General features: G+C 47.9%; 1 protein-coding gene across 3 annotated transcripts in view; it reads left to right on the forward strand.

Annotated features, from left to right (window-relative positions):
* PTGIS (prostaglandin I2 synthase) overlaps nt 1–14,465 on the forward strand; it is a 45,976-nt gene that overhangs the window by 21,046 nt on the left and 10,465 nt on the right. For all 3 annotated transcript variants that reach the window (XM_082644144.1, XM_082644143.1, XM_082644145.1), the window contains exon 6: nt 8,798–8,979. In XM_082644144.1, coding sequence (XP_082500270.1) covers nt 8,798–8,979 — 182 coding nt within the window. The remainder of the gene's footprint in view (nt 1–8,797; nt 8,980–14,465) is intronic.

The following is a 14,465-nucleotide window of genomic DNA, read 5'->3' on the forward strand; positions in this document are numbered from 1 at the left end:
TGTATGCTCCTTCTCTAGTTTTAAGATTTAATTTGCTCTAGAATTTTTTACAAGTAGTTTATGCTGATTATAAGAAATTCAAGCCATGTAGAATAATTTAGAGGGAACAATAAAAGAATTCTCCAACTTCTCCCCATCCCAGCCCACCACTCCCCCTCCCCTCCACAGAGGTGACCATTATTTCTAGCTTGGAGTATATCCTGCAGAATTCTCTCTAAACACACACACACACACGCACACGCACACAGAGTTGTGTGTCATTTTTTTCTATTTTTAATGTTTTTAATTTCTCTTTTTTACTGAGGTATAATTTATATACAGGAAAGCACACATGTCCTAAATGCACAGCTTAGAGGTAAATCTAAACTTTTTATTCCCTTTCCCAGTCAGTATCCACCCCCCAGAGTTAGCCACTCTATGGATTTCTTTCACCTCAGCTTAGTTTTACCTGTTCTTACATTTCCTTTAAAACGAGCCATACAACATGTGTCCTTTCATGTCTGATTTCTTTCACTCAGCTTCATGTGTGTAAGATTCACGCAGGTTGAATGTATCTATAGTTTGTTCTTTTTCGTAGCTATGAAGTATTTCATTAGCGTAATAACCACAATTTGTTATCCATTCCTGGTTGATAGACATCTTGGTGGTTTCTGGTTTCTGGTTTGGTTAGCTTGTTACGAACATCCTTGAGCATGTCTTTCTGAGCACACATGCCTTCGTTTCTCTTAGTTATCAGCCCTGTGCTTTTATAACATCGACATAGCACACTGGGGAGGCATTGTTCTGCTACTTAGCATTTTCACTGAACTCCACATCTAGAACTTTCCACATCAGTTTGTAAAAACCCACGTCATTCATTTCTGTGGACTCAATATTGGTAAAGAGCTTCCTGCTGGATTCAGAGTGCCAGGGCCATAGGAACCACTGGACTGCATTCTTCCCTGGCCACTGTGTCTCAGACTTCCCCAGTGAGAAGAATCCTCTGGGGTCCTTGTTAATAAGACAAGTCACCCAGCCCCATCATGGTCCATTTGAATCTGAATCTCCAGTGAGGCTGGGACACTGCATGTATGACAGGTGCTGTAGGAAGGTTGAGAAATACTGTGTGTCCTGGTCTCAGGTACTTGCAACAAGACCTAAACTCAGATCCCTACTGTGCTACTTCCTTGCTGGTGATTTGGGGCAAGTTACTTAACTTCTTTTTTTAAAAAAAAATTAATTAATTAATTAATTTAAAATTGTTTGGCTGCGTTGGGTCTTTGTTGCTGCTCACAGGCTTCCTCTAGTTGCAGCAAGCGGGGGCTACTCTTCGTTGGGGTGCACGGGCTTCTCACTGCGGTGGCTTCTCTTGTTGCAGAGCACAAGCTCTAGGTGTACGGGCTTCAGTAGTTGTGGCATGTGGGCTTAGTAGTTGTGGCTTGCGGGCTGCAGAGCGCAGGCTCAGTAGTTGTGGAGCATGGGCTTAGTTGCTCCGCGGCATGTGGGGTCTTCCCGGACCAGGGCTTGAACCCGTGTCCCCTGCACTGGCAGGCGGATTCTTAACTACTGTGCCACAGTAGTTAAGAATAGGGAAGTTAAAAGTAGGGAAGTCCCTACTCAACTTCTTTTTGCCCTAGGTCTTTTCTCCAGAGGGTTAGTTGAAGGCAGTGGTTGAGACAGACTCTGGGCTCAGGTGGCTTGAGGTGGTTTACTGGCTCTTATGTAATCTCTATGTGCCTCAGTGATCCCATCTGTAAAATGGGAAGAACAGTAGGATCTTCCTAGAAGGTGGCTGTTAGGATTGGCTGAGGTAATAAAGAAAAAACACTACTTGTTGAGCATTTTCTTTGTGCCAGATACTAGGTCAAACATTGTCTCATTCAGTGCTCACAACAGCTCATGACCCCATTTCATTTATTTATATATTTTTAAAAATCAAACTTTGACACGTTAGATTGTTTAAATTAAAAAAGAAACATAGGGGCTTCCCTGGTGGCGCAGTGGTTGAGAATCTGCCTGCTAATGCAGGGGACACGGGTTCGAGCCTTGGTCTGGGAAGATCCCACATGCCACGGAGCAACTAGGCCCGTGAGCCACAACTACTGAGCCTGCGCGTCTGGAGCCTGTGGTCTGCAACAAGAGGCCACCATAGTGAGAGGCCCGCGCACCGCGATGAAGAGTGGCCCCCGCTTGCCACAACTAGAGAAAGCCCTCGCACAGAAACGAAGATGCAACACAGCAAAAATAAATAAATTAAATTAATAAACTCCTACCCCCATTAAAAAAAAAAAAAAAGAAACATATTCTTGCGGTAGATATAGACAGTAAAAAGTAATAATACTCAGTCTTCCAAGCTCAGCTTCCTATGGAAACCAACGTTAACATGCTGATGTATCCCTTCACAGTGTTTTGTAGAGATACTCTATTTTGAAAATGGAGACAAATATATGTATCTAAAGTGTCACTGTGTGTATTTATAGAAAGGGATTATATCTATTAACTGCAACTTATTTTTTAACCTAATGATATACAGTCTCCCGTGTCAATACAAACATTTTCTAGAGGCATTAACCAATGCACTTAGATAAGAGAAATCAATTACCAATATAAGAATGAGTAAAGAAGAAATAAAAGTATCCCTATTTGCAGATAATCTGATGCTATACCCAGAAAACCCCAGAAAATCTATGATAAAACTAACTCAAGCAAAAAGAATACAGCAGGCTTCCCTGGTGGCGCAGTGGTTGGGAGTCCGCCTGCTGATGCAGGGGATGCAGGTTCGTGCCCTGGTCCGGGAGGTTCCCACATGCCGCGGAGCGGCTGGGCCCATGAGCCACGGCCGCTGAGCCTGCGCATCCGGAGCCTGTGCTCCACAACGGGAGGGGCCACAACAGTGAGAGGCCCGCGTACCGCAAAAAAAAAAAAAAAAAAATGAATATAGCAAAGTAGAGGGATGTATAACTCAACATAAAAAATCCAGACATCTTTCTGGCTCTTGCAGGTCAATATTTAGGCAGCCTTCTCCCTCCAATGGATATATATATATATTTTTTTTTTTTTTTTCTTTTTGCGGTATGCGGGCCTCTCACTGTTGTGGCCTCTCCCGTTGCGGAGCACAGGCTCCGGATGCGCAGGCCCAGCAGCCATGGCTCACGGGCCCAGCCGCTCCGCGGCATATGGGATCCTCCCAGACCGGGGCACGAACCCGTATCCCCTGCATCGTCAGGCGGACTCTCAACCACTGCGCCACCAGGGAGGCCCCAATGGATATATTTTTATAATTGTTTCCTTGTTCGTGTGTGTTACTGTTATAGTATTTCCTTGTACTTGTATCTCTTCTACCATCTGGTGATTTTATTTCTCTCTTAACAGTTTCCTGGAAGTGGGTTTGCTGGGTCAAAGTGCATGCACATTAAATTTTTTTTCTTTTTTTTTTGCGGTACACGGGCCCCTCACTGTTGTGGCCTCTCCCGTTGCGGAGCACAGGCTCTGGACGCGCAGGCTCAGCGGCCGTGGCTCATGGGCCCAGCCGCTCCGCGGCATGTGGGATCTTCCTGGACCGGGGCACAAACCCGCGTCCCCTGCATCAGCAGGTGGACTCTCAACCACTGCGCCACCAGGGAAGCCCTAAAATTTTTATTACCTGTTGCCACATCATTTCCAAAACCATGGAGCAATTCATATGCCTACCCAAAGGAAAGGAGTCTGCTCATTCCCCACCAGATTTTTTCAGTCTTTCCATTTGTTTGCCAATCTAATGGACAGAGGTGGGTAACTTGTTGTTTTAATTTGCATTTTCCCACCACCTTGTCAACATGCAGTTATCGGTGTTTAAACCCTTGCCAATCTGATGGGCAAAAAAGGGCATCTGGGTTTATGGGCATTTCCCTGACTACTGTGATGAAACATCTTTTAGTGTTACCAGCCATTTGCTTTTCCTCTTTGTGAGTTGCCTGTTCATGACTCGTAATGTCTTTTTAGAGACAACTCCTTATCTTATTGAATCCTGCCATCAGTGCTGGAAAGTTGGTATTATTAAATTCATTTTGCAGGTAAAGACACTGAGGCTCAGAAAGGTGAAGTCACTTGTCATAGACACACAGCTGGTAGGTGGCAGAGCCAGCAAAATGGAAACTTGGTCTGTCTGACTGCAAAATCTAGTGCATAAAGCACTGACACGTGCCGGCATGGATTGCTTCTCCAGGAAAGGGTAGTTTCTTTGTTGCCGTTTCCTCCATACAGATGCTTCAGGGGAGTCTGTGTAGATGCAGAGGGGAACTCTCCTTGTTTTTCTGGGAGCAGCTCTGGGATGGGTATGGGAAGGCGGCATTTCCCAGTGTGGGCAGCAGGTGGCGATGTTGGGGAAGGTTTCTCAGCTAGGGACTGGAGGCTGAGGTGCAGAACGGCCCTCAGACCTGGTTGTGGGCATGTGAGGCTATGCAGCTTCTTTCGAAGAGTGATTTGGTAGAACCTATCAACATATAAAGTACACATTCCTTTGATCCTGTACTTCCACTTCTTGAAGTTACCCCACAGAAATGCTTGCATGTGTCTACGGATCCACAGATATTCATTAGCATGTCACTTGTTTTAGCAAACCCTACAAACAACCTAAATGTCCCCCATAGTAGCTGATGAACTAAATTATGCTTTCATACAAAGGAAAACTATGCAACTGTAGAAAGTAATGGGATATACTGCTATAGGATGAAATCTACTGTTATGAAAAAGGTGCAGAACAGAGGGTATGGCGGGGGTGTGTGTTTGTGTTTAAATGTGGGAATATTTATAGATTTTTGGCTCTGGGAAAGCTGAGATGGGATGGAGAGAATCTTACACCCATTTGAACTCTTAGAGTTTCTTTCTTTCTTTTTCTTTTATTATTATTGTTGCTGTTGTTATTTACCATTTGCATGCATTATTCCTCCTCTGCTTTTAGAAATATAAACATTTTAAAAGAAAATTGACCCTTTTGGAGACCCTTAGACCACTGATTCTGGTGCTTCTCATACAGGAGGGAGTTGGGGGGCAGTAGGGAGTTAAACAGAGCCCCAAGCTAAGCATACTGCTTCTTTCTGGAATAATCATTTCACTGGATTATTATTATTTATTTAAGTATTGTTTGGGGGAAAAAAAGCATTCTTATATTAAAGAATCACAGGGTCTAATGCAAAAGTCAAATGCATTTTAAAGGTAAAACACAAGACTTAAAAAAAAAAATGTCTCCACTGGGGGCCTCTCTGAACTGTACCCTCAGGTCTCCAGTGGTCAGAGGTGTTTCCATGCCTAGGCCTCTTGCTTTACAAATGGAGAGACTGAGGCCCAGAGATGGACAGGGCCTCAGCCAAGCCCACACAGCATGGGAGGTCTGACATCAAACCTGTTTCTCCTGCCTCTGACCAAGTTACCAGTCACATGAGCCGGCCAGTTCTGATTCACAGCATTGAGTCGTTACACTGGGGCTGATGGATAATACCTTATAAAAATGGCAGCAATGTAGCAAGTACAACTTACCAAACCCCTGCCAGTACAGAGTGTGTTCTGTGTGTGATCTTTTGAGTCCTCCTAATGATCCTGTGAGCCAGGTTGCCTCCATTTTACAGATGGGGAACTGAGACTCAGAGATACAAAGTGCTTTGCCCAAGATCATCCTTCTAGGAAGGGGCTGAGCTGGGATTTCAACCTGGGTCTCTATGGCTGCAAACTGGGTGTTCGTTATCTCACAATTTATTATTATTTCTTACTTATAGAAATAATACATGAATATATTCTCCTTGGACTAATAATTTACTAACATTCATTAAGCTTTGTTTAATAATATAGCTAATGTTTATTAGGCCTGTGCTTTTGCCCACAAATGCATAGTAAGCACACTGATGTAGACACTTTGCCTTTTTCTAACAATGTAGAGTAGCAATAGCTAACTCTTGTGTAAGATTTTGTGTATCCTGCACTGTTCCAAGAGCTCTCCAAATGTTAAGCAGATTTGATCAAATTGCTGCTATATTTTTTTTTACTTGTTTTGTTGCCAATCCAATGTTTTATTATACACCACCATCTTTGGTTCATTTGCCAAATGACATTCACATATCTTCCTGTTTTCTTAGTGGTGGTAAAATATATATAACATAAAATTTACCATTTAAACCATTTTAAGTATAAAATTCAGTGGCAATAAATAACCTTCACAATGTTGTGAAGCCATACCATTATGTATTTCCAGAAGTTCTTCATCATACCAGAAGATCTGTATCCATTAAATAATAACTCCCCATCTCTCCCTCCCTCCACCCCTATTCTACTCTCTGTCTCTATGAATTTGCCTATTCTGGGTACCTCGTGTAAGTGGAATCATGCAATATTTCTCTTTTTGTGTCTGCCTTATTTCACTTAGTATAACATTCTCAGGATTCATCCACTGCTGTAGCACGTGTCAGAATGTCCTTCTTTTTAAGGCTGGGTAATATTCCATTGTATGGATATGCCACCTCTTGTCTACCTATTCATCTATATTGATGGACACGGGTTATTTCGACCTTTTGACTATTGTGAATAATGCTGCTATGAACATGGATGTATACAAGTATCTGTATGATGTGCAAATATTTTCTCCCATTCTGTCGGTTGTCTTTGCATACTGCATTGCTTTTGAAAGTCATCCTTAAAAGCCGTATTTACAGTGACATTCAAGACCTGCACTTGTGCTGTCAGACCTTAAAAAAATGCCAGTCAAAGGGCCTCCCTGGTGGCGCAGTGGTTGAGAGTCCGCCTGCCGATGCAGGGGATACGGGTTCGTGCCCCGGTCTGGGAGGATCCCATATGCCGCGGAGCGGCTGGGCCCGTGAGCCATGGCCGCTGGGCCTGCGCGTCCGGAGCCTGTGCTCCGCAACAGGGGAGGCCACAGCAGTGAGAGGCCCGCATACCGCAAAAAGAAAAAAAAAAAAAAAAAAAAATGCCAGTCATTTCTAAATCTGTGTTAAATTTCCCCTCCTTTTTTAAAAATTTTAATTTTATTTTATTTTGATTCTTTTCCCTCTTTTTAAAATTATTTATTTATTTTTGGCTGAGTTGGGTCTTCGTTGCTGCACGTGGGCTTTCTCTAGTTGCGGCGAGCAGGGGCTACTCTTCATTGCGGTGCGCGGGCTTCTCATTGCGGTGGCTTCCCTTGTTGCAGAGCACAGGCTCTAGGCACGCGGGCTTCAGTAGTTGTGGCACGCGGGCTCAGTAGCTGTGGCTCACAGGTTCTAGAGCGCAGGCTCAGTAGTTGTGGCGCACGGGCTTAGTTGCTCCGCGGCATGTGGGATCTTCCCAGACCGGGGCTCGAACCCGTGTCGCTTGCATTAGCAGGCGGATTCTTAACCACTGCACCACCAGGGAAGCCCTTTACCTCCTTTTGTTAGCAATCTCATCAGATCGGTCCTGCAAGTAAGCATCTAGAACCAGCATCAACTGAGGTGGCTTCAGCACCTCCTGCACCCTGCACCCTGCACCCTGCACCCACCTGTTTAAAATCTCCGTGTGCCTGGGCCGCACCCCCAGAGATTCTGATGAGATTGGTGGGGGTGGGGTGGGGACCTGAGCAGCCAGAGACTTAAACCTGCCTGGTGATGCTCCAGTACCTGAAAATTTGGGAAAGAGGAAAATCATGTATTTCAGATGAACAATTGGCCTCATTGCTTTAAATTGAGAAGTATGTCACCTGAAAAAGTGTCTAGAGGTTGAAGAAAAGCATATGGAGCATATTATTTGAAAACGTAACTAATGTACTTAAATAAGTTTTGCCTACATTTTACATCCTGTAATGTGCAGCCTGGTTTAGAGCCACTGGGTGGATGGACCTTCCTGAAACACTGCTTTGTGGCTCAAAAAAGTCAATGAGAGAGTTTCTAGTACTGTGGAATTTTGTAGCAATCCAAGCGACTCCCCCTTTTCCAAGGAGTGATTTTGGAACAACCAAATCTTATATTTGCACGTATATATATGTCAATACAGCATCATCTTGTAGCATTAATACGATAAATAAATAAACATCTGACTTTATTCCTTCAATGGTCTGCCTGTGTGGGCCCAGCGAGGGCTGGACATAAAGAACTTCCTCATTGGTTTTCACTGCTTCACAGTTTTCCAGAATGTAAACACACCATTGTTTATTTAATGGTGTTTTCGAACTGGTGATCCGTGAGCCAGTTTAACTTGAGATGCTTTTGTGGCCTGCACGGTGATTGAAAATTTCTTACTGAGATGCTAACTTTAAAACACATGAGAAGATTCCCCCTGAACATCTGGATTTCAGTTTCTTCTAGAAACCCAGGCTCCCTGGCTGTGCTGGGCTGGTCGGTGGAGCTGAGTGGAGCCACCCGACCCTCCCGCTGAGCCCCTTCCTGTCCCTCCTCCCTCATTCGCTTTACCTGCCTTTCCTGCAGGTAGTTGAGTTTGAGACCCCAGACCAACCTGTCCCCTCTTGGTGGTCAGTTTGGTTGTTACCCCTGAGTGACGCTGTGCTGAGTGTGCTCTCAGGGTCTCCCCGCCCACGTGGGCTGGTGTTCCTCTGGGATCAGACCCCAGGAAAGGAGAATGTGGCTCCCTGTTCCCGCTGCTGTGCTGAGAAGCCCATTCATTTAGCAAATGTTGATGGAGTACCTCCTCTAGGCCAGGCCAGCATTTAAGGGCTGGGTGCCTGTCGCCTGTTTCCCACAGGAACTCCCCATCCCCTGGGGTGACACCTGGAAGACCCTTGGCCTAATGGGAGGTCAGGGCTGTGGGACCCTGGGCTGGAGGTGGATCTGTAACCCTCATCCTCTGTGCTCCATCCCTGCAGGGGATAAGGACCAGGTGTGCAGGGTCAAAGGTCGCCTGTGGAAGCTGTTGTCCCCCGCCAGGCTGGCCACTCGGGCCCACCGGAGCAAATGGCTGGAGAGTTACCTGCTGCACCTGGAGGAGATGGGCGTGTCAGAGGAGATGCAGGCGCGGGCTCTGGTGCTGCAGCTCTGGGCCACACAGGTGGGTGTGTGCAGGTGTGGACGTGAGGTTGTGCATATGAGTGCTTGTGTGCACTCATGTGCGTGTGTGCCATCAGGCACATGCCTGCGAGTACATATGCATGTGCCTACATGGGCGCTCACATCTGGGTGCATGTAGGTGTACATGTGTGAGAGTGTGCCACTGTGAGTATATGGCTGTGGGTAGGTGCACACACACCCAGCTGTCTGCCCCAGTTCCCTGACACTCTTACCTGTCAGACAGTCTCATGAACAGGATCATTCATTCGATATATATTTTTTTAATTTGGAAAAACATCAAACTTACAGAGAAGCTGTATGAATAGTTTAATGAACTCATATATACTTCACCTTGATTCCCCAGTTTTAAACATTTGACCACATTTGCTTTCTCTCTGTCTCCTACTGTGCGTATCTTATTGAACCATTTGCAAATTAGTTGCAGACATCATGATTCTTTGCCCCTAATTACTTCAGCGTGCATCTCCTAGGAGCAAGAATATTCCCTTACATCATCATTTGATCAGCACAGTGATCAAATTCAGGACAATTAACCCAGATACAGGATCATTATCTAATATACAGTCCACATTCCAATTTTGCCAGTTGTCTTAATACTATTCTTTATGGCTCATCTTGGTCCAGCATCCAACTCAAGATCACACACTGCATTTAGTCATTCTGCCTTTTTAGTTTTCTTTGATATGGAACAGTTTTGGTGCCTTTTGTTGTTTTTCATGACCTTGAGATTATTGAAGTATGCAGACCAGTTATCTTGAAGACTCATTTAAAAGTTCCACTGAGTACTTACCATGGACCTCAAAGACCCTGCTTTGTGTTGCTTTTGTTTCAGCCAGGGGCAGGGGTGGGGCAGACATCAGGGAAAGAGATATAGGGTGATTTTAGATGCTGATATGCAGGATATAAAACAGGGTCATGACTAGATAGGTCCTGGGGGTCTACTCTGGCCAGGGTGGCCTCTCTGAGGAGGAGATGACTGAGCTGAACCCTGGATGATAAGAAAGATCTAGATTTGGGGACTTGGGGGAAGATGTGGAGATAGAGTATTCTAGGAAGGGGAAACAGCATGTGCAAAGGCCCTGGGGTTGGATCATGCCAAGTGTTTGGGCAACAGCAAGGAGTTGAGTGTGGCCGAAGCAGAGTGAGGAGGGGTGGTGGGAACGAGGGCAGAGATCATGGAGGGCCCTGTGAGGCCTAGTAACTAAGGACTTGGGATTTTGTTGTGGGGGAGGTGGGAGCCCTGGCAGGGTTCTGAGCAGAGGAGGGACAGGATCTGAGAGGCAGGGACACCAGTGAGGAGACAGTGGTGGCAGGACCAGGTGGTGGCCATGGAGGTGAGGAAGAAGTGGATAGATTCTGGAAACCAAGGGAAGACAGGGCCAGTGAAGCTGGTAAAGGACTAGATATTGGAGTGAGAGAAAGCAGGGCTGAGGATGCTGCATCTCCAGGCCTGGCTGCTGGCCTCGCCCCAACGCTGAGCCCCCTCCTTCTTTGGGCCCCACCTCGGCAGTGACAGTTACACAGGCTGACATTTCTGGGTAATTCCTCTCCCATTGACTTACGACTTACATTTAGTTTTTACCCAGAGCCGTTAACTGTCCTTGCAGGCAGAGGCTGGGAAGGGTTGGGGGCTGGGTTTAATCAGCAGTTGGGGCCCCATTAGTGTCTAATAACATATTTATGGGCAGTGACTTGGGACTCCAAACTGTCCCCAGAATCCCCTATGGAAATGACCTCTGTCAGCAGAACTGGATGCTGGCCTGGGGGCTTGAGTGGCAGCAAGCCCGGCAAACAGCCTTTGGCGGGGCCAGGAGAACCGGGCAAGGGTAGGAGTCAGGGTGTCCTCTGAGATTGAGTTGTTGGCAGCGTCCAGAATTCAGGCAGCTGGAAGACCCTTCAAGATCTCGAGTCTTTTGAGAGTAGGGCCAAGAGGCTGGGTTGCCCAGTGGTTTGGGGCACAGGCTCTGTGAACAACCTGCCTGAACTTGGATCCCGACTTTACCACTTCTTGGCAAGTCAGTCCCTTCTTAGTGCCTCGCTTTACTCCTCTGTAAAACAGAGACGGCAAGACCTTCCTCAAGGCATTGTGGGGAGGACGAAAGGAAGCAGTCCATGTAAAATCCTGTAACTGTGCTTGGCAGGTAACTAGTGCTCAATAAACATATTCAAGAAATACTTAGTGAGGGCCCACTGTGCGCCAGGCACCGTTCTAGAAGCTGGGAAGAGAGCAGTGAGCAGAACAAAGACCCCTGCCCTTAAGGAGCTGACATTCTGGTGGGAGAAGACAGACAATTACTAAACACGTAAGTATGTAAAATGTATTACAGATAATAAGTTCTATGGAGAGTGGATAAAGCAGGGAAAGGGAATGGCGGCAGGAGCAAGGAGGGGCTGCTTTTTTGAGTGGTCAAGGAAGACCTCACCAAGACGGTGACAACTGAGCAGAGCCTCAAGGCAAGTGAGAGAGTGAGCCATGTAGCTGTGTAGGATGGGGGAGGGGTGGGCAGCAAGTGCAAAGGCCCTGAGGTGGGGATGAGGGTGATGTGGCAGGGAGGTAGCAGGTGCCAGACCATGCAGGACCCTGTAGGCCATGGGGAGCACTTTTTTTTTTTTTTTTTCGGTACGCGGGCCTCTCACTGTTGTGGCCTCTCCCGTTGCAGAGCACAGGCTCCGGATGCGCAGGCTCAGTGGCCATAGCTCACGGGCCCAGCCGCTCCGCGGCATGTGGGATCTTCCCGGACCGGGGCATGAACCCGTGTCCCCTGCATCGGCAGGCGGACTCTCAACCACTGCGCCACCAGGGAAACCCGATGGGGAGCACTTTTGGCTTTTCCTCTGAAATGGAAACCCTTTAAAGGCTCTGAGCAGAGAAGTGACATGGCCTGCCTTCTGCTTTAGAGGGGTCATTCTGGCTACATTGCTGAGAATAGACTGTAGTGGAGGCAAGGAGACCAGGGAGGAGGCCACAGCAATATCCAGGCAAGAGAGGATGTTGCTGGACCAGAGGGCAGAAGGGAGAGTGATTGGCTTCTGGACATATTTCCAGGTAGAGTCAACAGGCTTTGCTCTTGGATGGGACATTAGGAGAAGATGTCAACCAGGATGACTCCAGGCTTGGGCGTGAGCAGCAGGAAGGCTGAAGTTGAGGAAGATGGTGGAAGGAGTGACTTTTGGGGGAGAAAGTCGGGGGTTTGTTTGGGGCATGCTGAGTTCTAGGTGGAGAGCGGGCAGGTAGGAGCGCCTGGAGAAGAGAAGAGCCTGGAGTCCAGGGTTAAGGTCCAGGCTGGACATGTTGGGGGGTTGACAGTGCAGAGATGGTTGTTCAAGGGTGGATGGAGAAGCGGGCCGAGCCCTGGGCCTCTCCAGTGTGGGGGTCGGAAAGATGAGGAGAGCCAGCAAGGGAGCTGAGGAGCCGCCAGGGAGGGGAGCTCGGAGGGAGCGCCACCCAGAGGCCGGCTGCGGAAAGTGTTCCAAGGGGTTGAGAAATGGTAGCTGGGATTGCTATTGTCAGATCCGAGTGAGGAATAATCATTTCAAAAGATATTATTGAGCGCTTACCCTGTGCCAGTCACCCGACCGAGCACTTTACAAACATCGTCTCACAGGATCCTCGAAAAGGCTCCGTGAGTCCAGAACCCCAGACCTAGGGTCTAGGCTGATGGAGGGGTCAGGGGGGCTCCAGCATCCAGGGACTAGAGGAGGGCCTGGTGGGCTGAGATCCAAGGTCCAGGCAGGGGAAGAGACTGGCTCTTAGGGGACATGGGTTGGGTTGGGGTGGGCTGAGTGGGCGGAGGGAGGAGAGCTCCCAAAGGCCTGCCCCTGGGGGCCCATCATGGTCCGGGCTGCTCTGCCAGCTCTGAGCTGTCAGGCAATGGGCAGCTCTGCTGACCACGGTAATGCTGGGACTGACGCTGCTAACTGTCGCGGCCCCATCAGTCAAGTTTCATTCTTCTCTTCCTTCTCCACATCTGCCTTGGCCTCAGCAGCCACGGCTGCAGGAACTCCTGGGTGGTCCTGACCAGGGGGAGGCGGACTGTGGGAGCTGCACGGGCACGGGGTTTACAGATGCTCAGCTGCTCAGTGGAGATGATCGCGATCGTGATCGTGGAGGCACTGCAACGTGAGGATGAAAAGCAAAAGCAGTGTTTCGAGTGAGACAGACTCGGGTGGAATCCCAGCTCTGCCACTGACTAGTTGTGTGACCTTGAATAGATCACTTCTCTTTTCTGGGCTTCAGTTTCACCATCCAAAAGGAGGAGGTAATAATAATAGCTGTGCACAGAATTGGGTTTTTCCCCTTCAGTAGTTTCATTCTGAGATAATTTTAGGTTATAGAAGAGTTGCAGAGATAGTACAGAGAGTTCCCAGATACCCTTCACCAGCTCCCCGCAGTGTTAACCTCTTACAGAACCACCGTGCATGTGGGAAAACTAAGAAATCAGCATTGGTGCATTACTATTAATTGAAAGTCCATACTTTATCCAGACTTCCCCAGTTTTTCCTCTACTGTCCCTTTTCTCTTCCAGGATCCAATCCAGGATCTACTTTGCACTTAGGGTATTCTTTTATTCCCTTAGAAAAAAATTTTTATCACAAAAAAATGAAAATAAATGTAATCTGTGATCTCCCACCCCTCACTTCTGTGTTCTCTCACACCTCAGATGGGCTTTCCCAGGTGGTGGCAGTTACCATGGAGGAGGGATTCTTTCTCCCGTGAATTCCAGCACAAACCCCAAGTCTGATATCCACTGGCCCAGCCCAGGTCACCTGTCCCCTCTGAGTCCGTCACTGACTGAGTGGCCCAGGCTGGGGTCACATGGTCACACCTGAGGTCTGGAGGGGGTAGTTTCACCCCAGACCATCCACTGGACTTCACATGAAGTGGAGGTAGTTCTCCGAAGGAAAATGGGCTGCTGTTACCCAAAGGCAGGGGAGTGGTGCGGGGCAGGCAGGGCTGCACGTGTCCCCACTCCAGTTGACTGACAGTGCGGAGAGGAGGCCACAAGGTGGCGCACGTGAGCCGCTGAGCACCGGGTCTGGCTCACAGTGCACGCCCCCTGGAGGTCAGGTACCGTCGTTCACAGAAAAGGTATAACAGAGCACAGGCGCTGCTGGGTGGTGGACTTTGGCTGCAGTGGGAGGGAGGGAGATTAGACAGAAGTGTCCTCTTGGGTAAACTGAGGCCACGTCCTGCGGGAGAACACTCAGCTTCCAGGGTAGTGGACTAAAGATCTCATGGCTGTGTGATCATACACACACGCACGCTCACACATCGGTGCAGCTGGGCGGAAAGCAGTCTCCATCACCTCCCTGACTTGCCACAGCTTCTTCCTGAAAGCAGAGTTAACCGAGCAGCCTTGTTTCCCACTCCTGCTTTGTAATTAATGAGTGGTGGCCCGCATCTGACCATCTGGGCAGGTAAAATGGCCTTGGCACTGAGTTAACCCAAAGCTGAATTATTTATCG

This window comes from Mesoplodon mirus (genome assembly GCF_964341445.2).
Source record: "Mesoplodon mirus genome assembly, chromosome: 15".
NCBI classification, from domain to species: domain Eukaryota; kingdom Metazoa; phylum Chordata; class Mammalia; order Artiodactyla; family Ziphiidae; genus Mesoplodon; species Mesoplodon mirus.